Below are 24,286 nucleotides of genomic sequence, written 5' to 3' on the forward strand. Positions count from 1 at the left end.
AAGAAAGACAAGAGGGAGTGTAAAGTCACCTGTAGGCAGAAAGGTGAGGAAAGAATGAAGGAAAGAAAGACAGAAGATGATGGAAGGAAACAAGGAAAGAGGAGAGGATAGGGCAAGAAAGACAGAAGATGATGGAAGGAAACAAGGAAAGAGGAGAGGATAGGGCAGACACCCAAGAGCAGCACTACATTGAGTGAGTGGCTGGTGAGTGCCCCCACCTACCACCAATATATATATACAGTGAGTCCTCGAAACACGAACACCCAAAGTACGAATTTTCGATAGTACGAAATCGATTAATACAGGACAAATTCCACAGTACGAAAATATCTGTCTCGATGATACGAAAATCGATACTCAGTACGAAAGGAAATGCAGAGATAGCTCGATTATCCAGACTATATGATGTGAAGAAGTGCCTGAATAGTCTGAAATCACGATTAATCTGGCGGAAACAAAACACAAGTACTGTTAGATTGATTTATTTACCGGTAAATGTACAATGAACGACACAACTATCTTCCTAGTTCAGTCTGAAGAAAATTTACACCAGGCAAAATACAATGAAAACCCTGTTTCTACTAGTGCGTGTTTCAAATGATTTGATTTTTCCATGCTATATTCGTCAGACTTTGGGAAGATACTTGTATCTTTCATTGTACACTTTGAGCAGCAGAAATGACTTTCAGTATCGATACTCACTTTCGGTCGCTGGCCAAGCTCCGTCTGCTTTGAGCTGGCCATCCTCGCCTACCAGCTTTTCTCTGCTTTTAACAATTCCATAAAGTATTCTCTTCATGTGCTCATTTTTTCTCCTTTCTCCACTAGCAGTCTACCATTTTTATCTTTCACTCCCCAACTACCTTCTCTATCATGCTGTTTAACTCTCGTTACCTCCTTCCAGAACATTTTCTTAAATTCCATCCACTTTACGCTCAAATTCCTTCCAAATTCCTCATCCACTCTTCTTACCTTCTCTCTCACTAATTTTTTCACCTATTTAATTTTCTCTACATATAGCTGTCTGTTATGTCTCTCAACTTCCTCCATGCCTCTGCATCCCACTCACTCATTATATGCTTTCTTCTTTCGCACAACAGCTTGTCCCACCTCTTCATTCCACAATGCTGTTCCTACACCCCTTTCATTATCTCTTCACCCCATGCACCACCTCACATGACGCACAGATTTTCTTCTCAATATTTTGCACACCTTCCCCCCCCCCCCTCCCAATCTGCGCGATATATTTACCCAATCGCTCCTCCACTTCTCTCATATTCTGCCTCCCCCCCACCCCCCAGCCCTTCTACCCTTTTTGTACAGACGACTTCCTTCTGCCTTATTTTCCTGTTTATCTACTGCATTTGTACCTTGACTTTCACTATCACCAAGTGGTGGCCAGAAAGTCCACTCCCCGAACCTCTGTATACTCTCGCATCCAGTACATACCTTCTCAGTCTGTTATCCACACACACACACACACACACACACACACACACACACACACACACACACAAAAGGAAGTGAAAAGAATAATCCAAAACAATCCAAAGTTAGTCAGAGATTCAGTAGATATAAACAAATCTATAGTAATCACTGGTATAGAAGAGGAAGAAGTAAAAAACAAGATCACAAGAGACAAAAAGGAGATGGCAAATGTAATGAGCTTACTGAAAGAAGTATCAGAGGAAATCTGTAGTAAAGACATAGAGGAACACAAAAGGTTAGGGAAATATGAGAAAAGCAAGACAAGACCTCTAAAGGTGACTTTCCAGAGTGTAAACACTATGGAAGACATACTAAAAAATGCAAAGAATCTTATGGAAAAAGAGGAGTTCAAAAATGTATGGATAAAAAGATGCCTAACACAAGAGGAACTGGAATTACTTTAAGAGAAAAGGGAGGAAGCAAAAACAAAAAATGAGAGAAGATCAGAAGAGGAGAAGAAGAAATTTTTTTTCAAAGTACAGTAATAGGATTCCAGGTACGAAAGTGGTACACAAACAGGATGGAATAAAAAGGAGGAAGGTAGTAAAACCATGTCATGATAAGTATATAGACAAGATGATAAAGTTGATGTACTCAAATGTGGATGGAATGGTATCTAAATTATTAGAGATGAATGATTATGTCAGAGAAAATGAACCACAAATAATATGCCTAACTGAAACAAAATTAACACCAAGGATATCCAATGACATACTAAACTTAGAGGAATAGAATATATGGAGAAGAGACAAATTTAAAAAAAAGAGGAGGAATTATAATATTAACTAAGAAAAATCTAAAAGTCAATGAAATAAAACTAGATATACCCTCACAAGTAGAACTGATTGCAGTAGAGATCAACACATCTGAAGGGAAAGTAATTGTAGCCAATTTGTACATGCCACCCAGATCAAACACATGGGAAAGAGACGAATATGAGGACCTGGCAGAGAGTACAATTCAGAGTTTAAGATCATTACTACATAAAATGGAAGAGAAATCGGAAAGAATTATACTAACTGGGGATTTTAATACAAATATAAATTGGAATACTCTAGATATAATTAGCCAAGAAAGCTGTTGGGACCAAAAGCTCCTGGATCTCGTTCAAGAGTTTTTCCTAACGCAACATGTGAGGGAAACCACCAGAAAAAGAGGACTTGATGTACCTTCAGTGCTAGATCTACTATTTACTAGGCAAGAAAATGATATTGATAGTTTAATATATCACCCTCCACTCAACAAAAGCGATCATGCAGTACTAAATTATAACTTCAGGATAGCATATGACATAGTTAACAGCAATGACAGTTACAAAAAGATCCTAAACTATAAAAAGGGAAATTATCAAGACCTAAAGAAGTATTTCTTAGAAGTGGATTGGGAAAATGAGCTTAGCGGACAAGATTTAAATGCTGTATATAAAAATTTTTGTGAATTTTATGAAATAGGAGTCCAGAAGTACATCCCAAAGCACAAAGAAGCAGATAAGAAAATACAGAAATGGTTCAATACAGAATGTAAAAAATCAAAAGAAAGAAGAGATTTGTTGTGGAATAGATACAGAAGACACAATAGTGAAAAGGCGTATAATAATTACAAACAGGCAAGAAACGACTATACAAGAATGAGGAGGGAAGCCCAAAAACAGTTTGAGGAGGATATAATAAATAAAAGTAGTGATCAACCAAAGCTATTTTACAGCTACATCAGAAGCAAAACCAAAGTAAAAGATATAATACAATCCATTACGGACGAGGGAATCACTTATACACAAGAGAAAGATATTTGTGAAGCACTAAATAAGAATTTCCAATTAGTTTTTACAGAAGAAAAAAATTTTGAGAGGGACTATGTGGAACACGCATGTCCACACATACTACCAGATATACAAATAGCAGAAAAAGTAATCCAGGAGGAGTTAAGTAGATTAGACGGAGGAAAAGCAAGTGGTCCTGATGAAATTTCATGTTGTGTATTACGAGAATGTGCAAAGGAGTTAAGTAAACCATTATTTATAATTTTCAAGAAATCCTTGAGTCAAGGTAAACTACCTGATATTTGGAAAAAAGCAAATATTGTCCCCTTATTCAAGAAAGGAAAGAGACAAAATCCACTCAACTACCGACCAGTATCACTGACCAGTGTTGTAAGCAAGGTATTAGAAAAACTTATAAGAAAAGCTTGGGTAAATCATCTAGAAGAACATAGTATGATAACAGAAAGACAGTTTGGTTTCAGAAAAGGAAAATCATGTGTTACTAATCTGTTGAGCTACTATGACAGAGTAACAAACACAATATAGGAAAGGGAAGGATGGGTGGACAGTATCTATTTAGATTTCAAGAAAGCTTTTGACACAGTACCACACCAAAGACTTTTATGGAAACTGTACCATCAACGAGGAATTTGAGGCAAACTGTTTTGTTGGATGCAAGACTTTCTCATAAAAAGAGAAATGAGGACAGTACTAAGAGGAAACTATTCATCATGGAAAGAAGTGACTAGTGGAGTACCACAGGGTTCAGTGCTGGCACCAATCATGTTTTTAGTGTATATAAATGATATAAACAGTAACACTGGAAGTGAGAGCTATCTGAATATGTTTGCAGATGATGCAGAAATACAAAGGAGAATTACTAACACAGACTCTTGTAAAGAGCTACAAGAAGAATTAAATAAACTTCATGAATGGAGTAATACATGGCAAATGGAATTCAGTGTGGACAAGTGTCATGTAATCAAGTTTGGTAAAAGTGGAAAAAGACCTGATTGGGATTATAAGTTAGGAAATAAAACCCTATATACATCAGAAAGAGAGAAGGACCTAGTTGTGATTATCAGTAACAGACTATCTCCGGCTGACCACATCAGCGAGAAGGTACGGAACATGTATACACTGCTTGCAAATATGAGAATAGCATTCACATACATAAATGAAGACCTGCTAAGAAGGATAATAACATCATTCATTAGACCAACCCTGGAATATGCATCAGTAGTGTGGAGTCCTCATCTCAAAAAGCATATAGACAAGATCGAAAAAGTTCAAAGGGCCGCTACAAGATGGATACCAAGCTTAAGGGACCTAAGCTGCGAAGAAAGACTAAATAAACTGAATCTACCAACTTTACAGGAGAGAAGGAAAAGAGGTGACATGATAATGCTATATAAATGCATATCAGGAAAGGAGAAAATAGACATAAATGATTACTTAACATATGGAGTAACATGGGCAAGAGGACACTGCAAAAAACTGCATAAGAAGAGAGGTGATAAAGACGTAAGGAAATTTAGTTTCCCAAACAGAGCAATTGATCAATGGAATGCACTACCGAATGAAATAGTGTATGCCAAAACAATTCACAAATTTAAGGATATGTACGATAAATATGGTTTAAGACACGGGACAGTACGAGCTTGACTCATTCCTGTAAAGATACAATTAGGTAAGGTAAGAACACACACACACACACACACACACACACACACACACACACACACACCAGTGCAAGCAGAAATAATGAGCAAATGTTTCCAATCAGCTTTCACTAATGAAAAGGAGTTTGTGGAAGGGGCGGGAGTAACTGGAAACGTAGTGATAAAAGATATAAAAGTGGAAGTACAGGAAGTGTATAAATTACTGGAAACTCAAGATGTAAGGAAAGCCCCAGGACCAGATGGAATCTCTAATTGGATACTGAAGGAATGCAGAAAACAACTGGCGGACAAGATTCACAGTTTAATTGTGTGTTCTCGGGAAGAGGGGAAAGTGCCTCAAGAATGGAAGAGGGCAAATGTGGTACCACTTTATAAGGGAGGAAACAGAGAAGAACCCCTGAATTATAGACCAGTGTCCCTAACCAACATGGTCGCATAATTGTTTATAAGAATTCTGAAAGATAGATGGATAAAATATCTAGAAGAGATGACTATTTTGGCAGATAGCCAGTTTGGATTTAGAAGTTGAAGGTCATGTGTTTCCAACTTGTTGAGTTTTTACTCAAGAGCAGTTGACGTGGTACAGGAAAGAGATGGTTAGGTGGATTGTGTGTATTTAGATTTGGAAAAGGCCTTCAACAAGGTACCCCATAAGAGACTAATGTGGAAACGAGCATATAGGAGGACTGAAGGGGAACCTCCTGGAGTGGATGAGAAACTTTTTGAGAGACAAATGAGGACAATAATGAAGGATAGGATGTCTGGATGGAGGGAAGTAACAAGTGGAGTCCCACAGGGCTCGGTGTTGGCGCCAGTAATGTTCCTGATTTATGTAAATGATATCGTAGATGGAGTGAACAGTTATGCACGTCTGTTTGCTGATGATGCAAAGATCTTGAGGAAGGTAGAGGTTGAGGAGGATTGGAAAATGCTGCAGGAGGATCTGGATAGGATATACGATTGGAGCCGGTTGTGGGAAATGAAATTTAATGCAAAGAAATGTAAAATATTGGAAATGGATAAAAGTACCAAGAGGCCATTTGATGGGTAACGAACCAATCACAAAAGCGAGAGAAGAGAAAGATTTGGGAGTGCTGGTCCAGGACAGTTTGTCACCTGAAAACACATTAACAAGGCAGTTAGAGAGACGTATAAACTCCTGACTGATATGAGTAGCTTTTCATTATATGGATGAGGAAATGGTGAAAAAATTGATTGTGGCCATGATTCGCCCCAGGTTAGAATAAGCAGCAGTTGTGTGGTCCCAACAGAAAAAGAAAGATATAAACAAGATTGAGAGATTATAAAGAACAGCAACCAAGATGGTCCCCAGTCTGGCATATCTGTCGTACAGAGAGAGGCTGGAAAAGCTGGATTTGCCTTCCTTAGAAGAAAGGACAAAGAGGGGAGACATGATTGCAGTGTTCTGGACCATGGTGGGAGTAGATAAAATTGACAAAGAAGATCTGTTTTTATGGGATAACAGACTAACAAGAGGACACGGGATGAAACTGAAGAAGCCAAGCTGCTTGAAGGATATCAAGAAATATAGTTTTCCTTATAGATGTATAGACCTGTGGAATAACCTGGACAAAGAGATCATCCAGTTTAAACAAGTTTAAAACCAAATTTGACTTATTGCGAAACAGAGATGGGACCCACGAGCGTAGCTCATTTCCTGTATATCACAATTGGGTAAATACACACACACACACACACACACACACACACACACACACACACACACACAAACTAAAGACTAATGTGGAAACTAGAGCATATAGGAGGACTGAAGGGGAACCTCCTGGAATGGATGAGAGACTTTTTGGGAGACAGACAAATGAGGACAATAATAAAGGATAGGATGTCTGGATGGAGGGAAGTAACAAGTGGAGTCCCACAGGGCTCGGTGTTGGCGCCAGTAATGTTCCTGATTTATGTAAATGATATCGTAGATTTAGTGAACAGTTATGCAAGTCTGTTTGCTGATGATGCAAAGATCATGAGGAAGGTAGAGGTTGAGGAGGATTGTAGAATGCTGCAGGAGGATCTGGATAGGATATACGATTGGAGCCGGGTGTGGGAAATGAAATTTAATGCAAAGAAATGTAAAATATTGGAAATGGGTAAAAGTACCAAGAGGCCATCATTGAATTATTTGATGGGTAATGAACCAGTCACAAAGCGAGAGAAGAGAAAGACTTGGGAGTGCTGGTCCATGATAGTTTGTCATTTGAAAAAGACATTAACAAGACAGTTAGAGAGACGTGTAGACTCCTGACTAATATAAGAGTATCTTTTCATTAGATGGATGAGGAGATGATGAAAAAATTGATAGTGGCCATGATTCGCCCCAGCTTTAAATATGCAGCAGTAGTGTGGTCCCCACACAAAAAGAAAGGTATAAACAAGATTGAGAGAATACGAAGAACAGCAACCAATATGGTCCCCAGTCTGGCAGATTTGTCATATAGAGAGAGGTTGGAAAAGCTGGAATTGCCTTTCTTAGAAGAAAGGAGAATGAGAGGAGACATAATTGCAGTGTTCAGGACCATGGTGGGAGTAGACAAAATTGACAAAGAAGATCTGTTTGTATGGGATAAGAAAGTAACAAGAGGATACGGACTGAAACTCAAGAAACCTAGCTGCTTGAAGGATATCAAGAAATATAGTTTTCCTTATAGATATATAGACCTGTGGAATAGTGTGGACAAAGAGATCGTCCAGTCTAAAAACTTAAACGAATTTAAAGCTAAATTTGACTTACTGAGAAACAGAGACGTGACCCCACGAGCGTAGCTCATTTCCTGTATATCACGATTACTTAAATACAGTTAGCTAAATACACACACACACACATAAACAGTCATTGCCATCATTCATTCAGTTCACCACCCATCCTTCTCTTTACTCACCACATATACCATTGGATCATTTTATGGCTACAGAGAGTATTGGCCATCACCAAACTACCTCCCTGCACAGATGTCCACTAGAGCACTATCATTCTCATCCACTTCTGCAGGCACATCCCACTCACCATTTATTCCATTCATCTTCGCATTCTGTACTATTCCATTCATATCTTCGATCAGAAACATTCTCATCCCCGTCAAACATTTCCATGCATATTTCCACATTTGCCTCTGTTCGCATGGTCTGCTGTTGGCTCATTTGCACACACACTCGCCAACACTTGTATTCCTGCATTTAATCGTAACCACACAATTCTTGAACCAACTGGTCCATACTTTCCCATTTTTTCCTTCCATCTCTTGCACACAACATTTCATTCACTTTTTTGCCTAATCATTCTCACCTGCTCCCACACTTATACCCAATCCATGCTCCCTCACTCTCACACTCCCATATGGTCTCAATCAATCCACCTATGTCCACTTTTGCATCATCAAACACTAGGACAGTTTCTGTTTCTGGCTGTCTGTCTGTCTCTGTCTCTCTCTCTGTCTCTCTCTCTCTCTCTCTCTCTCTCCCTTCTCCTCATTCGCACCCCTCACATTCTACGTTGAAATCTGCACCATGTCTGTTTTATGGTCCAAGCTCGTCACCTGTTGGTCAGTCCTGGGCTGAGTCGTTTTAGTTAGTTCTTTTCCAGGGAGGGGCACTAACCCCCCCGTCAACCCACATGATGACACATAGAGAATGCGTATCAGTTGGTCATAAGGTTACCATTCAGCTTTTTAAATGATTTCTTATCATAGAGGAAATTATTTTGCTTGTCGCTCAATGTGGAGTCACTCTAGGATAGAGTGGCGCCACACTGAATGAGTGGATGATGGGCACCCACACCAACCACCGTAATGAGGTCGCTAATTAGTGAATTTTGTTTTAATAAAGAAGTGTATCGTATGTCTAGGTTATATGGGATGGAACTGTTGGTCACCCTGCCTTGAATGGCCTCTGTCCTGTGCTGAAGATGTGGCGGAGGAGGATGGTTAACTGTTGTTGCAGTTTAATTTCATTTACTTTGCTACATTATTTTATGGTAGCTGTTTCTTCAGCAATAAGAATGTACTAATCTACAAAGTGAAGAAAACATTCAATAAAACTTCTTGAATTCCAATGACCAAGTATTCTGTTCATGCGGGCCTTATGAAATCATGTGGTAAGCCTGTGAGTAAGAAATGCTAAATCTGGTATGTTTTCTTTTTAATATAATTCTATCACACCTTTAAGAAAAAAAGCTTGTGAGGAAAACTAGTACAAATAATTATTTAATGCGAATGTGCATACATATTTATTGACAATTTTTCCTTTCTTCCATAATGACTACACCAAAAAAAACAGCAGCCAATCAGGATCACCGTTATTGATTACGAACTTCATTCATAGAATTCTATGCTTTACCATGTCGAGTTACCAGGTATTGCAAACCAGCCACTTGACATGTAGCAGGTTCATCTGTCTGTGGGTGTATGTACTTATAGTTATTAACTTTAATAGTGGTTGGTTGTTGTTTGTGCAGTCATGGTGTATTAGAATATGTTATATCATAGTTGACCTGTTTGTGACTTTTTTCTCAGTAATGGTATTACAGTATATAGCCTTGACTGGGATCAGTGTTGGTGAAAGGAGGCTAGTTATTTTTAAGGTTGGTTGTGGGTGGTGAATGGAATATTAAATTCACTATGTTCTTTGGAGCTTCATGTGACTAGGCCTTTCTTATTTTAATTTATTGTTTTAGATCAAAGAGCATTCCAGTGCTCCCGGAATGGCTTGGGAAATTTCTCGTCTTTAGAATCATCATAGTACCAGGGCAGCCTCAGCCTTTTGCCTCGTAATCAAATATTTCAGCATTGTAATCGTTTGTTTATATTCAGTTATATGTGTGATAATGGAAATGTGCAATTATGAATATACAGAACTTATGGAATTTATCCTACTTGGTCCCAAGCGCCCCAAGCTCAAACCCCAGTTTTCCGTTTTACAACAGTTATCTAGACCCACCAAATACAGTGCCATACATAATAATGATATGTTAGGTACCAGAAATGCAAATAGGTATGGGTGGATTAATAGAAAGTGTTGATAGGGGCACAGTAAGGGAGAATATTTAATCTGCTGTTGGGTACACTTTCCCCATCAAACCATTGACCGGCCACTCACATTGCCCCTAACAGTAGACTTGATGTAACTTTACAATTTAGTTTAAGCAGCAGCAAAACCTTACCAGTTCACTGCGTATTGTTGAAGTTTGTTTTCTATATTTTTCCGATTATTTTTTATGAAGGTAAACTATTGCAACAATAGTGGTAAATTGCGTTCATAATCCCCAACAGTGCCAAAGACAGATGGACGCCATCTTGTTTTGCACCGAAGACAGACGGATGCAAGTGTGGAACATTATTTTTGGCATGAAATTACCCATATCAATGCTGATTTATCTAAACCTGACCTAAGTTTTTGTAACTCAACCCAACCTACCATATTTCATGCTGTATAAATTTAATGAGCACTTTTTTCCCCAAGAAATTTGTTAAAAAAAATATCCTGCACATTATACTACAATCATGGGTTGGGATAGGCCTGTGGGTTGAGGTGCCCGATGCAAAGACCACCTGCAGTCAGAAGCAAATTACTTGATCGTTTTCGTTTTGGTAGGCTCCAACATGCTTGCAGGAGTCAGCCTTGGTCACCTAATGGTCACCTAATGGCCTTAGTACTTATTGGTACTTAAAATTGCAGTAATGCAGACTTAGATATGTGTGTATTATCATAAAAACATCATAAGTGATCAGTAAGCTAAACATTCTATGGGTTGGATATGCACACACATGGAGCATTGAGTGTTAGCACCACACCAAGTTCACCAGTAAATTGTAAACAAAATTAACTGATTGCCTGCTAGCAAACTTAAGGTGGCAGTAAATGATTTTTGTTTGTGTACTTCCTTTTTAGATAAATAATTTATTGCAAAATTATAACTAATTTAATGCAAATTTTTATACTAACGTAGCCTGTTTTATGCAATTTTGGTGTGTTTGGTTGTTATCATTGGTTGGGATATGTTAGATTGGGCTAGGTTATGGTTAAGTAAAGTTAGTTTAGATTGGGTCAGGTTATATTAGATTAGGTTTGGCTTGGGAAAGTTTGATGTGGATCGCTATAGTTGAGTGTGATTAAGTTAGGCTATTTTTGCTTGGGTTAGGTTATATTGTTGTATTAGGTTATACAATTTTGATTAGGTAAGGCAAGCTTATGACTATGTAAGGTTAGGTTTGTAATAATAAATTTTGGTTGATTTAAGTAGGTTTTAGGAAGTCTCCCAGTATTCTTGTTAAGTAAGTGAACTAGGATGAACGTTTATAAAAAGAACAGAGAAAACAAAATCGGTAAACAATCATTAACCATCATAAAAATTGTGAGAATACTATGAAAAACAACCAGGGAGAAGAGGATGTGAATCACTAAGGTATTTCTGCTGTTTAAACTAACGTGAGAAAGTCTGTAACCTTGTGTGTTGGGCTTGGTTGTACACAAAATCTGGTCAAGGCAACATCAGTCGTATACTACTGTGCTTTTAAAATTATTGACTACCAGGAGGGGGAGGCCAAGGATGAGATGGAGGATGGAGTGGAGAGGTATTTGAGAGAGGAGGGTGTGAATTGGGAGCAGGGCAGTGAAATGGCAGGGGACAGGGTGACATGGAGGATATTTGTTTGTGGCCATCCCTTACGGGAGTACGGCATCTGGTAATAGACAGAGAGATAGAGTACCAGTTTGTTACCTGTAGTGATTTTAATATGTTATGAGTATTAAGCATAAAAATGGGCATTGCAGTTTGTATAATTGGAAATATAGTATTAGCATGCATTTGGCCCCAAGTATTGGTGTTCATGACTTCAGTGTGTAGGAATTGCTTCTTTAAACTCACTTTGTACCCCAGTATGTGTTGGCCAATGAAAATTAAGTATTTTCAGTAAAATAATCCTGGCCAATGAAAACAACCCACTTGTGTGATGATGTCTTGGACTGAAGTGCTAGGGCAATGTTTGTGAGACTGAGACTGGGCCCAGCACAGGCATGTGATAATGATGTTTTTGAGTCAGAAAAGTGCACTGTAATGGAAGAGTGCTTGTTTTCATCATGCAGGGATAACAAAAACAACTATAATTAAGGGATCACTATTTTAATTTTTACCATTAAGTCCACAGTAATATGGGGGAAAAAAGAAGAAAGCATTGGTACTTTTCAAGCTAATGTACTAGTCTCCCTCAATTTATTGTACTGTTTGTATGAAGAAAAAAAAAAGCTCTCTAGGAACACATCACAACCTGTATTTGTTATCTATTTGTGTGTGTATGTTTTATTCACAAGCTAATGTAATCACGCATTTCAGTTTGGTTATGTATGTACGTTTCTTTTTTTCCATCATTGTGTTCAGTAATTAACTGCATGGTGTGCATGGCGCTTCCAGGAGAATGTCCCGATGGAGAAGAATACAGCCAGTGACCCTGTGGTGTGGCTGGACCGGCTGGCAGCAATTTTCCGCAACGTCAACCCCAGTGTTCAAAATGGGGAGCAGCATCCATGTCAGGAGGTCGTCATGGAGGTGATTACCTTGTTTATCTGTAGTGTTTGGAATGGTCTAGTTCGGGGTCATGAAGGTGCATAGCTTGAAAAGTTCCAATTGGAGGTTGTCATGCACGTGTGGGTACCATGTTTATTTATAGTGGTTAAACTGCCCCAGTCACAGTGATGTGTGTGTGTGTGTGTGCACTTGCTTAATTGTTCTTACCTAATTGTATTTTTACAGAATGAATCAAGCTCGTACTGTCCTGTGTCTTAAACCATTTTCATCAAACATCTCCTTAAATTTATGAATTGTTTTGGCACACACTATTTCACTTGCTAGTGCATTCCACTGATCAATTGCCCTATTTGGGAAACTAAATTTCCTTATCTCTTTATCGCTTTCATTTTTGTGCAGTTTTTGCAGTGTCCACTTGCTGATGTTTCTCCTTAGGTTATATATATTCATTTATGTCTATTTTCTCCCTCCCTGATATGCATTTATATAGCATAATCATGTCTCCTCTTTTCCTTCTGTCCTGTCGTGTTGGCAGATTCAGTTTTTTTTAGTCTTCATAGCTTAGATCCCTTATGCTTGGTACCCATCTTTTAGCTGCCCTTTGAACTATTTCAGTCTTATCTATGTATTTCTTTAGATGAGGACTCCAGACTACTGATACATACTCCAGGGTTGTTCTGATGAAAGATGTTATTATCTTTCTCAGCATGTATTCATTAATGTATGTGAATGCTATTCTCATATTTGCAAGAAGTGTATACATGTTCTGCACCTCTCACGTATGTGGTCAGCTAGAGATAGTCTGTTATTGATCATCACACCTAAGTCCTTCTCTCTGATATGTGTAAGATTTTACTTCCTAACTTATACTCCCAATCTGGTCTTTTCCCACTTTTACCAAAAATGATTACATGACAATTGCCCACAATGAATTCCATTTCCCATGTGTAACTCCATTCATGAAGTTTATTTAATTCTTCTTGTAGCGTTTTACAAGAGTCTGTTAGTAATTCTCCTTTGTATTTTTGCATCATCAGCAAACATATTTAAATAGCTTTCATTTCCAGTATTACTATCAGTGTCATTTATATACACTAAAAACATAATTGGTGCCAGCACTGAGTACTGTGGAACTCCGTTTGTCATTTCCCTCCATGATTAGCAATTTCCCCTTAGTACTGTTCTCATTTCCCTTTTTCTGAGAAAATCTTGCATCCAACAGTAGAATTTGCCATGGATTCCTCCTTGATGGTACAGTTTCTATAAAAGTCTTTGATGTGGTATTTTGTCAGATGCTTTCTTGAAATCGATAGATACTGTCCACCCATCCTTCTCTTTTCTGTATCGTTTCTGCAACTCTGTCATAGTAGCTTAACAGATTAGTAACTCATGATTTTCCCTTTCTGAAACCAGATTGCCTTTCTGTTATCATATTGTGTTCTTCTAGATGGTTTACCCAAACTTTTCTTATCAGCTTTTCCAGTATCTTACAACACTGGTTAGTGAAACTGGTCGGTAGTTGGGTGGATTTTGTCTGTTCCCTTTCTTGAATAAGGGAGCAATGTTTGCTTTCTTCCAAATATCAGGTAGTTTACCTTGACCCAAGGATTCCTTGAATATTAAAGATAATGGTCTACTTAACTCCTTTGCACATTCATGTAGCACCCGACCTGAAATTTTGTCTGGACCATTTGCTTTTCCTTTGTGTAATTTACTTAACTCCTCCTGTATTTCTTTTTCTGATATTTGTATATCTGGTAATATGTGTGGGCATGCATGTTCCATATCATCCCTCTCAAAATTATTTTCTGTAAAAACTGATTGGAAATTCTTATTTAATGCTTCACAATATCTTTCTCTTTTGTGTAGAGGATCCCTTCATCCTTAATGGATTGTATTTTATCTTTTACCTGTGCTTTGATTTTGCTTCGGATGTAGCTGTAAAACAGCTTCAGTTGATCACTACTTTTGTTTATAATGTCGTCCTCAAACTGTTTTTGGGCTTCTCTCCTTATTCTTTTATATTTGTTTTTTGCCAGTGTATAGTTGTTGTATGCCTTCTCACTGTTGTGTTTTCTGTATCCATTCCACAACAAGTCTCTTTTTTTTCTTTTGATTTTTTACATTCTTTATTAAACCATTTCTTTATTTTCATTTCTGCTTCTTTGTGCCGAGGAATGTAATTTTGAACTTGTATTTCATAAAGTTCACAGAATTTTCTATATATAACATTTAAATCTTGTCCTCTAAGTTCTTTTTCCCCATCTATTTCTAAAACGTATTTCTTTAGGTCATCATAGTTGCCCTTTTTTTTAGTTAAGGCTCATTTTGTAACTTTCATTACTGGTAACTGTGTCATATGCAATCCTGAAGTTGTAATTTAATACTGCATGGTCACTTTTGCTGAATAGAGGGTGATACATAATATTATCAATATCGTTTTCTTGCATAGTAAATATAAGATCTAGTACTATCTAGAGTATTCCAATTTATATTTGTGTTGAAATCTCCAGATTGTATAATTCTTTCAGATTTTTCCTCCATTCTGTGTAGTAATGCTCTTAAAGTTAGAATTGTACTGTCTTCCACGTCTTCATATTTGCCTGTTTTCAAATGTTTGATCAGGGTGCCATGTATAAATTTGCCACAATTACTTTCCCTTCAGTTATTCTAATCTCTACACCGATCAGTTCCTCCTGTGAGGGTATATCTAGTTCAATTTCTTTGACTTTGCAGATTTATCTTTGTTAATATAATTCCTCCTCCCCTTTTTAAGTTCCTGTCTCTTCTCCATGTATTGTATTCCTCTAGGTTTAGGGTATTGTTTGATATCCTTGATGTTAATTTTGTTTCAGTTAGGCAAACAATATGTGGTTCCTTTTCTTTAATAATAATCATTCATCTCTAGTAATTTAGATACTTCCATCAACATTAGAGTACATCAGCTTAATCATCTTGTTTACATATTTGTCATGACTTGAATCTGTTTCCTTCCTTCTTTTTATTCCCTTCTGTTTATGTACCACTTTCGTACCTCCAATTCAATTACTTTGTAAAAGAAATGTGTTCTCCTCATCTGATCTTCCCTCATTCTTTGTTTTTGCCTCCTCCCTCTTCTCTTTGAGTAATCCCAGGTCCTCTTGAGTTAGGCATCTTTTTATTCACACATTTTTGAAATCCTCTTTTTCCATAAGTTTGTTTGCACTTTTTAGTATTTCCTCCACAGTGTTTATACTCTGGAAGGTTATTTTCAGGGGCCTTGATTTATTTCTCTCATATTTCCCTAGCCTTTTGTGTTCCTCTATGTCTTTATTACAGATTTCCTCAGAAACTTCCTTCAATATATGTATTTACCTATTTGTAGTATGCAGGAATTGAGCAATGCTCGTGTTGTCCTGTCTCCATATCCACATTTATCAAGTCTACCTTTACAAACATGAATGTTTTTCTCATGCACCACCTCTTTGTCTAAGTCGTTCCAAATATTTAAGTATTTACCTAATATACCTAACACGGAATGTACTATGCTCGTGGGTTTCCATCGCTGTTTCTCAATAAGTCGAATTTAACTTTAAAGCCGTTTAAGTTTTTAGACTGGACGATCTCTTTGTCCAGGCTATTCCATAAGTCTATACTTCTGTAAGGAAAGCTATATTTCTCGATATCCTTCAAGCAGCTTGACTTTTTCAATTTCATTCCATGTCCTCTTGTTGCTCTCTTATCCCATACAAACAGATCTTCTTTGTCAATTTTATCTACTCCCACCATGGTCCTGAACACCGCAATCATGTCTCCCCTCTTTCTCCTTTCCTCTAACGAAGGCAAATCCAGTTTTTCCAGCCTCTCTCTGTATGACAGGTCTGTCAGACTGGGGACCATCTTGGTTGCTGTTCTTTGTATTCTCTCAATCTTGTTTATATCTTTCTTTTGTGTGGGGACCACACTACCGCTGCATATTCTAACCTGGGGCGGATCATGGCCACTATCAATTTTTTCATCATTTCCTCATCCATATAATGAAATGCTACTCTTATGTTAGTCAAGAGTTTATAAGTCTCTCCAACTATCTTGTTAATGTGCTTTTCTGGTGACAAACTTTCTTGGACCAGCACTCCCAAGTCTTTCTCTTCTCTCCTTTTTGTGATTAATTCATTACCCAACAAATAATTGAGTGATGGCCTCCTGGTACTTTTACCCATTTCCAATATTTTACATTTCTTTACATTAAATTTCATTTCCCACGTCCGGCTCCAATTGTGTATCCTATCCAAATCCTCCTGCAGTATTTTACAATCCTCCTCAACCTCTATCTTCCTCAAGATCTTTACATCATCAGCAAACAGACTTGCATAACTGTTCACTCCATCTACCATATCATTAACGTAAATCAGGAACATTACTGGCGCCATCACTGAGCCTTGAGGGACTCCATTTATTACTTCCCTCCAACCGGACATCTTTTCCTTTATTACTGTCCTCATTTGTCTGTCTCTCAAAAAGTCTCTCATCCATTCCAGAAGTTTCCCCTTTAGTCCTTCTATATATTTTAGTTTCCACATTAGTCTCTTATGAGGTACCTTGTCAAAGGCCTTCTCTAAGTCTAAGTACACACAATCCACCTAACCATCTCTCTCCTGTACCACATCAATCGCTCTTGAGTTAAAGCTCAACAAGTTTGAAACACATGACCTTCCACTTCTGAATCCAAACTGACATTCAGCCAAAATATTCATCTCTTCCAGATATTTTATCCATCTGTCTTTCAGGATTCTCTCACACAATTTTGTGACCATGCTGGTTAGAGACACTGGTCTATAATTCCGGGGTTCTTCCCTGTTTCCTCCCTTGTAAATTGGTACCACATTTGCCCTCTTCCATTCTTTTGGCACTCTCCCCTCTTCCAGTGAGCATACAATTAAGCTGTGAATTTTATCCGCCAGTTGTTCTCTGCATTCCTTCAGTACCCAATTAGAAATTCCATCAGGTCCTGGGGCTTTCCTTACATCTTGAGTTTCCAGTAATTTATACACTTCCTGTACCTCCACTTTTATATCTTTCATCACCAGAACATTTCTAATCACTCCCTCCCCTTCCACAAGCTCCTTTTCTTTAGTGAAAACTGACTGGAAACGTTTGTTCATTATTTCTGCTTGCATTGCCGCATCCTTAAAGACCTCTCCTTCTACTTTCAGTTTGGTGATTCCTTCCTTTTGTTTCAGTTTGCCATTAACAAATCTATAAAACAGTTTGGGTTCATTCTTGCATTTGTCAATTATACCTTTTTCAAAATTCCTTTCTTCTTCTCTATGTATTCTTGTGTATTCATTTCTTGTTCTTTTATATTCTTCCTTTGTTCTGTCGTTACCTCTCTTTCTCCAATTGTTCCACGCCTTATCTCTCTCTTTTTTTGCTATCATACACCTTCTGTTAAACCACTCCTTTTTCCTGTTTTCTTTCCCTCTTACTCTTGGTATAAATTTTTCCACTCCCAAATTATAGAGGTCTAGAAAGATATCCCACTTCCTCTGTATCTCTCTTGTTTCTCTGAATTTTCTCCAATCCGCATTTTCAAAAAAGTTTCTCAATCCTGTAAAATTTGCTTTCCCAAAGTTGTATCTTCCCTGTCTATGAAGCTCGTCTCTTGGCTCAACGTTTCCTATTAACATCTGGAACTCAATGACCACGTGATCACTTTTTCCCAAAGGACAGAGATATTCCAATGACTCTATTACATCGGGTTCTTTGGTGAACAGTAAATCTAACCTTGCTGGTGTGTCCTCACCTCGAAACCGTGTCTCTTCTTTGACCCATTGCGTCATCACATTATTCATTATTACAGTAATCCCTCTAATATCCGGACGCCCAATAACCGAACATCCCCACTAACCGAACCTTATCGTCCTGGGATCAAACATTCCCAAAATGGTCCGAAAATCCAAAAAAATTGGGGAAAAAATCGATTTTTTGCCGTCCGTAATTTGAACTTGCCGCGCGCGCCGCGTGAGAGCATTGTTTTGGTTCGTCATTCCTCCGACGTCCGATAGAGCGCCGCTGCATCCTCCCCACTTCCCGCCTGTCTCTCACCGCGACAAGACCTACGCTCTTCGCCATGGCTTGGGAAAAGTTAATGTGCAACACTTAAATTTAATGGAACATTATTTGGGCTAAAGTGAACACTGTGAAAAGAACGGACTTCTGTGTGTTAGTGACTAAGTTCAGTGCAAGACTTCAGGAAGAGTGTAGTGCAAGTGCTTCAGGAAATCGTTCTTACTGTCAGAGTCCGAGAGGAGGCGGTTATTCATCGAGGTGGCCAGGGACTTGCTGTAAGTAGCCAAAATGTTTCATGTTGTACTATTTTCCATACTATATTTACCAGAATGTTTCATATTGTATTTTTTCCCATACTATACTTACCAGAAAGTGTCATACTGTACTTCTTTCCATACTAAACTTACCTCATGCATGTGCAGTAGGAATGTGTTTTTCAGAGTTCGGTTAGGTTCGGTTAGAGTCCATAAGTACCAGAATGTTTATTAATGTATGAACATACTTCTAAACCCACATTTTATGTGTCTATTGCATTTATTTCAGTCATTTATGTGCCTTATTGGTGTGATTTGGGTGTTAAATAGGTGCTATGCATGTCCGGAGGGAGTTGTATAGGTGTTTCTCTGTGTTAGGGTCCGTAAGTACAAGTCCATAAGCTGGGGCCCAATATCCGGACAAAACCAATATCCGAACCTACCGATGGCTCTATTGATCCGGATATTGGAGTGATTACTGTATATTTAATAACATAGTGCCCCACGAATCCTCGCCGCCTCCCGAGTACCATTCCTCCCAGTTCACCTCTTTACAATTAAAGTCACCCACCAAAATTATATTATTGCTTTTCTCATTTATTTTTTGCAAGTAGCTAACATCTCATGGTATTCGTCATCCTTCCATGCTCTCGTCTTTGGGGGAACATACGATACTGCCATATCTCTCTTAACATTCTCTCCAGTTTCTAATTTCATATATATCACTTCAGCCCTGCCTTCTCCCATTTCCACAGTATCTACATTTATGTTGTTCTTCACTGCTATCATCACTCCTCCTCCCTTTTTTTCTTTTCTGTCTTTTCTCCACAGTTTGTATTTACCATCTCCCAAATGAACATCAATATCTTCTCTTAATTTGGTCTCTACAAAGCACATGACATCAGGTTCATGTTCTCTCAAGAAATCATTAATTTCGATCCTTGTCAATATGAAACCATCAACATTAGTATATATCACCTTCAAATTATTTTTGACATTATTAATACCCTCTTCTCTCCTACTGTCTGTCCATACCACCTCCTCAACTTCTGATCTTTCACAACCATCCCCCCTAGTTTCCTTCACTTCTATTTCCTTAAATACCATTTCCTTACTTTCATATCCAATACTCTCCAAAAAAAAGTATTACATTCTTCCTTTGTCCTCTTATCATTTTTTTCCTTTACTTCTTCCTTTAATGATTTTAAAACTTCTCTTTCTTCTTCATTCAGATCTTTTCTTATTATAATATTTTCCATCCCCGCCTCTTTGCTTAATTTCCAGGTCACTTTAAGTATCTCATTTATTACACTTTCTGATGTAAACTTGACTCTCATTGGTCTTGTTTCCCCTTTCTTATAAGGCCCTATCCTCCTTACTTCCTCAATTTCTTTTACCCACTTGTCTCCTTCGGGGTCAATCTTGCCTAATATTCCTCTCACCATGTTCGTGTCTCTCTCGAGTCTTACGAACCTAACCTTTTCTTCCTCTTCCCTGTTTCCAAATACTACCACACATCTGTTCCTTTCTACAGTTTCTCTCACTATTTTCTCTTTTTTCTTCAGTATTTTCACTACATTTTCTTCCATTTCTTTCTTGTTCATTTTCCTTTCTTCCTGGATGATCTCTCTTAAGCTGACCACTTCTTTCTGTTCTTCTTCTACATGTGCCCACTTTGCCTTATGTTCTTCTAATACATTACTCACCTTCTCCGTTTTATTAGTACTCTCTTCTAATTTCCTCCTCAGTTCAACATTTTCCCGCTTCAAATTCCTAATTTCTTCATTGGCTGTTTCATTGGACTGGATCAGACTCTGAATGGTGTGTGTGTGTGTGTGTGTGTGTGTGTGTATGTGTATTTACCTAGTTGTGATATAGAGGAAATGAGCTACGCTCGTGGGGTCCCGTCTCTTTTGCTCATTGTCAAATTTTGCTTTGAACTCGTTTAAGTTTTTAGACTGGACGATCTCTTTGTCCAGGCTGTTCCACAGATCTGTGCATCTATATGGAAAGCTGTATTTCTTGATATCCTTCAAACAACTTGGCGTTTTTAGTTTCATTCCGTGTCCTCTTGTTACTCACCCATCCCATACGAACAGATCATTTTTGTCAATTTTGTTGAGTCCCATCATGGCTCTGAACGTTGCAATCATGTCACCCCTCTCTCTCCTTTCTTCTAAGGAAGTCAGGCCCAGCTTTTCCAGCCTCTGTCTGTAAGACACATCTGCCAGGCTGGGGACCATCTTGGTTGCTGTTCTTTGTATTCTCTCGATTTTATTTATATCTTTCTTCTTGTGTGGGGACCACACTACTGCTGCATATTCCAATCTGGGGTGGATCATAGCCACTATCAATTTTTTCATCATTTCCCCATCCATGTAATGGAATTCCACTCGTATGTTAGTCAAGAGATTGTACATCTCTCAAACTATCTTGTTAATGTGTTTTTCTGGTGACAGACTATCCTGGACCAGCACTCCCAAAGCTTTCTCCTCTCTCATTCTTTTGATTGGTTCATTACCCATCATGTAATTCAGTGATGGCTTCTTGGGACTCTTACCCATTTCCAATATTTTACATTTTTCTGCATTAAATTTCATTTCCCACATCTGGCTCCAATGTTGGATCCTATTCAAGAGTTCCTGCCACATTTTACAGTCTTCCTCGACTTCTACTCTCCTCAAGATCTTTGCATCATCAGCAAACAGACTTGCTTAGCTGTTCATTCCATCTACCATATCATTTACATAAATCAGGAACATTACTGACGCCTTCCTTTTGTTTCAATTTGCCATTGACAGATCTATAAAACAGTTTGGGTTCATCCTCACATTTGTCTATTATACCTTTTTCAAAGTTCCTTTCTTCCTTTCTGTGTATTCTTGTATATTCATTTCTAGTTTTTTTTTATATTCTTTTCTTTGTTCTTTTATTACCTGTCTTTCTCCAATTGTTCCACGCCATGTCCCTCTCTTTTTCTGCTGTCATACACCTTCTATTAAACCACTCCTTTTTCCTGTTTTCTTTCCCCCTTATTCTTGGCACTTATTTTTCCACTCCCGAATTATAGAGGTCTAGAAAGATATCCCACTTCCCCTGTATCTCTCTTGTTTCTCTGAATTTTCTCCAATCCTCATTTTCAAAAAAATTTCTCAGTCCTGTGAAGTTTGCTTTCCCAGAGTTGTATCTTCCCTGCCTATAAAGCTCGTCTCCTGGCACCACATTCCCTATTATCATCTGGAGCTCAGTGACCACGTGATCACTTTTTCCTATAGGACACAGATATTTCAAAGGTTCAGTTATGTCGGATTCTTTGGTTAGCAGTAAATCAAATCTTCCTGGTGTGTCCTCACCTTGGAATCGTGTCTCTTCTTTGACCCACTGCGTCATCACATTACTCATTGTTATATTGAACAATATGGTGCCCCATGAGTGTCCCTGCCTCCTGAGTCCCATTCCTCCCAGTTCACTTCTTTGCAATTAAAATCACCAATTAAAGTTATATTATTGCTCTTTTCAGTCCCTTTCTGTAGATAACTACCCATGTTGACAACATCTCCAGGTATTCATCATCATTTCATGCTCTTGTCTTAGGGGGAACATACACTACTTGCGTATCTTTCTTGCCATTCTCTCCAGTTTCTAGTTTCATATTTATCGCTTCAGCCCTACCCTCTCCCATTTCCACAGTATCTACATTTATGGTGTTCTTCACTGCTATCATCACTCCTCCTCCCATTTTTTCTTTTCTGTCACTTCTCCACAGTTTGTATTTACCATCTCCCATATGGAGATCAGTATCCTCTGTTTACTTGGTCTCAACAAAGCACATAACATCAGTTTCGTGTACCCTCAAGAAATCATTGATTTCTAACCTTGCTGATATTAAACCATCAGCATTAGTATTCCACTTTCAAACTTTTTGTTGTTTTTTATACCCTCTTCTCTTGTTTTCTTCGTCGGTACCACTTCCTCAATTTCTGATCCATAACTCTCCAATAAAACAGTGTCTTCTTGTCCTTCGTTCTCTGTGCTTTTAGGTGGGGGCGCTCACCGTCCACTCACTCGATGTAGTGCTGCTCATGGATGTCTGCCCTTTCCTCTCCTCCACCCTTCTTTCCTTCCATCCTCTTCTGTCTTTCTTTCCTTCATTCTTTCCTCTTCTCTCTGCCTGTGGGTGACTCTACACTGAGTGACAAGCCAAATGGTTTCCCGTACACCAGGAAACCTTTTACTACACTGGGTGGTAACCATATAACGAAATTTTTGGCGCTTGGTGGTTTAGTGAGTAAATACGGAGCGCCAGTCAGATTGAGCCGGTGAAGGTTTATATCCAAGGGTTGGTTGGGGTTTATTGCACATGTAATGCCACTCAGGGATGAGTGAGACTGGTCGCTCATCTTAAATGTCAGGACCAACATGCCTAGCCCTGGGCTCCTATGCTCCTCATTGGGCAATGTAGGACTGAATGATGAATGGATGGATGGCTTCCTTTACTATCCATCCATCCATCATCCAATCCTACGTTGCCCCATAAGAAGCGTAGGAGCCCAGGGCTAGGCAAATTGATCCTGCCGTTTAAGATGAGAGTGACCAACCTCACTCATCCCTGAGTGGCATTACGTGAGCAGTAAACCCCAACCAACCCTTGGATATAAACCTTCACCGGCCCAATCTGATCGGCGCTCTGTATTTACTCACTAAACCACCAAGCGCCAAAAATTTCGTTATATGGTTACCACCCAGCGTAGTAAATGGATTCCTGGTGTACGGGAAACCATTTGGCTTGTCACTCAGTACAGAGTTGCCCACAGGCAGAGGGAAGGGGAAAGATTGAAGGAAAGAAAGATAGAAGAGGGAGTGTACAGTCACCCGTAGGCAGAAGGATGAGGAAAGACTGAAGGAAAGAAAGACAGAAGAGGATGGAAGAGAGGAAAGGGTAGACATTCGAGAGCAGCACTACATCAAGTGAGTGGACGGCGAGTGCCTCTACCTACCTACTAACTCCGTTATTTTAGCTCTTTCTTCTTCATTTGAATCTCTCCTTATCCAAACATTTTTGAACCCCTCTTTGTCTGATTATTTCCATGTTCTATTGGTGATTTCATTTACCATTACCTGGGACTTGAACTTTACCTTCAGTGGCCTTGCCCCTCCTTCCTCGTATTTTCCTAACCTAAACCCTTCTTCAATCTCTTCTTGAGCTTCATTGTTACCCTCCATAACTACTGATATTATTTCTTTAACCTTACTCAGTTCTTTTTCTCTTTCTGATCTTACTGTCATATTTTCTTTTACTCCTGAAATTATTACAGTTTTTCTTATCTGCTACATCCCTGACTAAAGATTCTCTACTTTTCAGTACCCTAACCACTTCCTTCTCCACCTTTTCCTTGCTTTGTTGATCTATAATCTCTTTCATATTTTCATTTCCTTCCTCCTGAATTTTCTTCCACCCCTTGTGTTGCTTCTTGATTTCCTTAATGTGCTCATCTTGCATCCT

The 24,286-nt window shown here is 38.6% G+C and overlaps 1 protein-coding gene across 1 annotated transcript in view; it reads left to right on the plus strand.

Moving 5' to 3' along the window:
• Tnpo-SR (transportin 3) overlaps nt 1-24,286 on the plus strand; it is a 453,809-nt gene that overhangs the window by 284,480 nt on the left and 145,043 nt on the right. The window contains exon 12 of the mRNA XM_080278214.1: nt 12,368-12,502. Coding sequence (XP_080134340.1) covers nt 12,368-12,502 — 135 coding nt within the window. The remainder of the gene's footprint in view (nt 1-12,367; nt 12,503-24,286) is intronic.

The sequence above is a fragment of the Coenobita brevimanus genome, chromosome 72 (genome assembly GCF_032717465.1).
Source record: "Coenobita brevimanus isolate Jiangsu-jjx chromosome 72, ASM3271746v2, whole genome shotgun sequence".
In the NCBI taxonomy this organism is placed as follows: domain Eukaryota; kingdom Metazoa; phylum Arthropoda; class Malacostraca; order Decapoda; family Coenobitidae; genus Coenobita; species Coenobita brevimanus.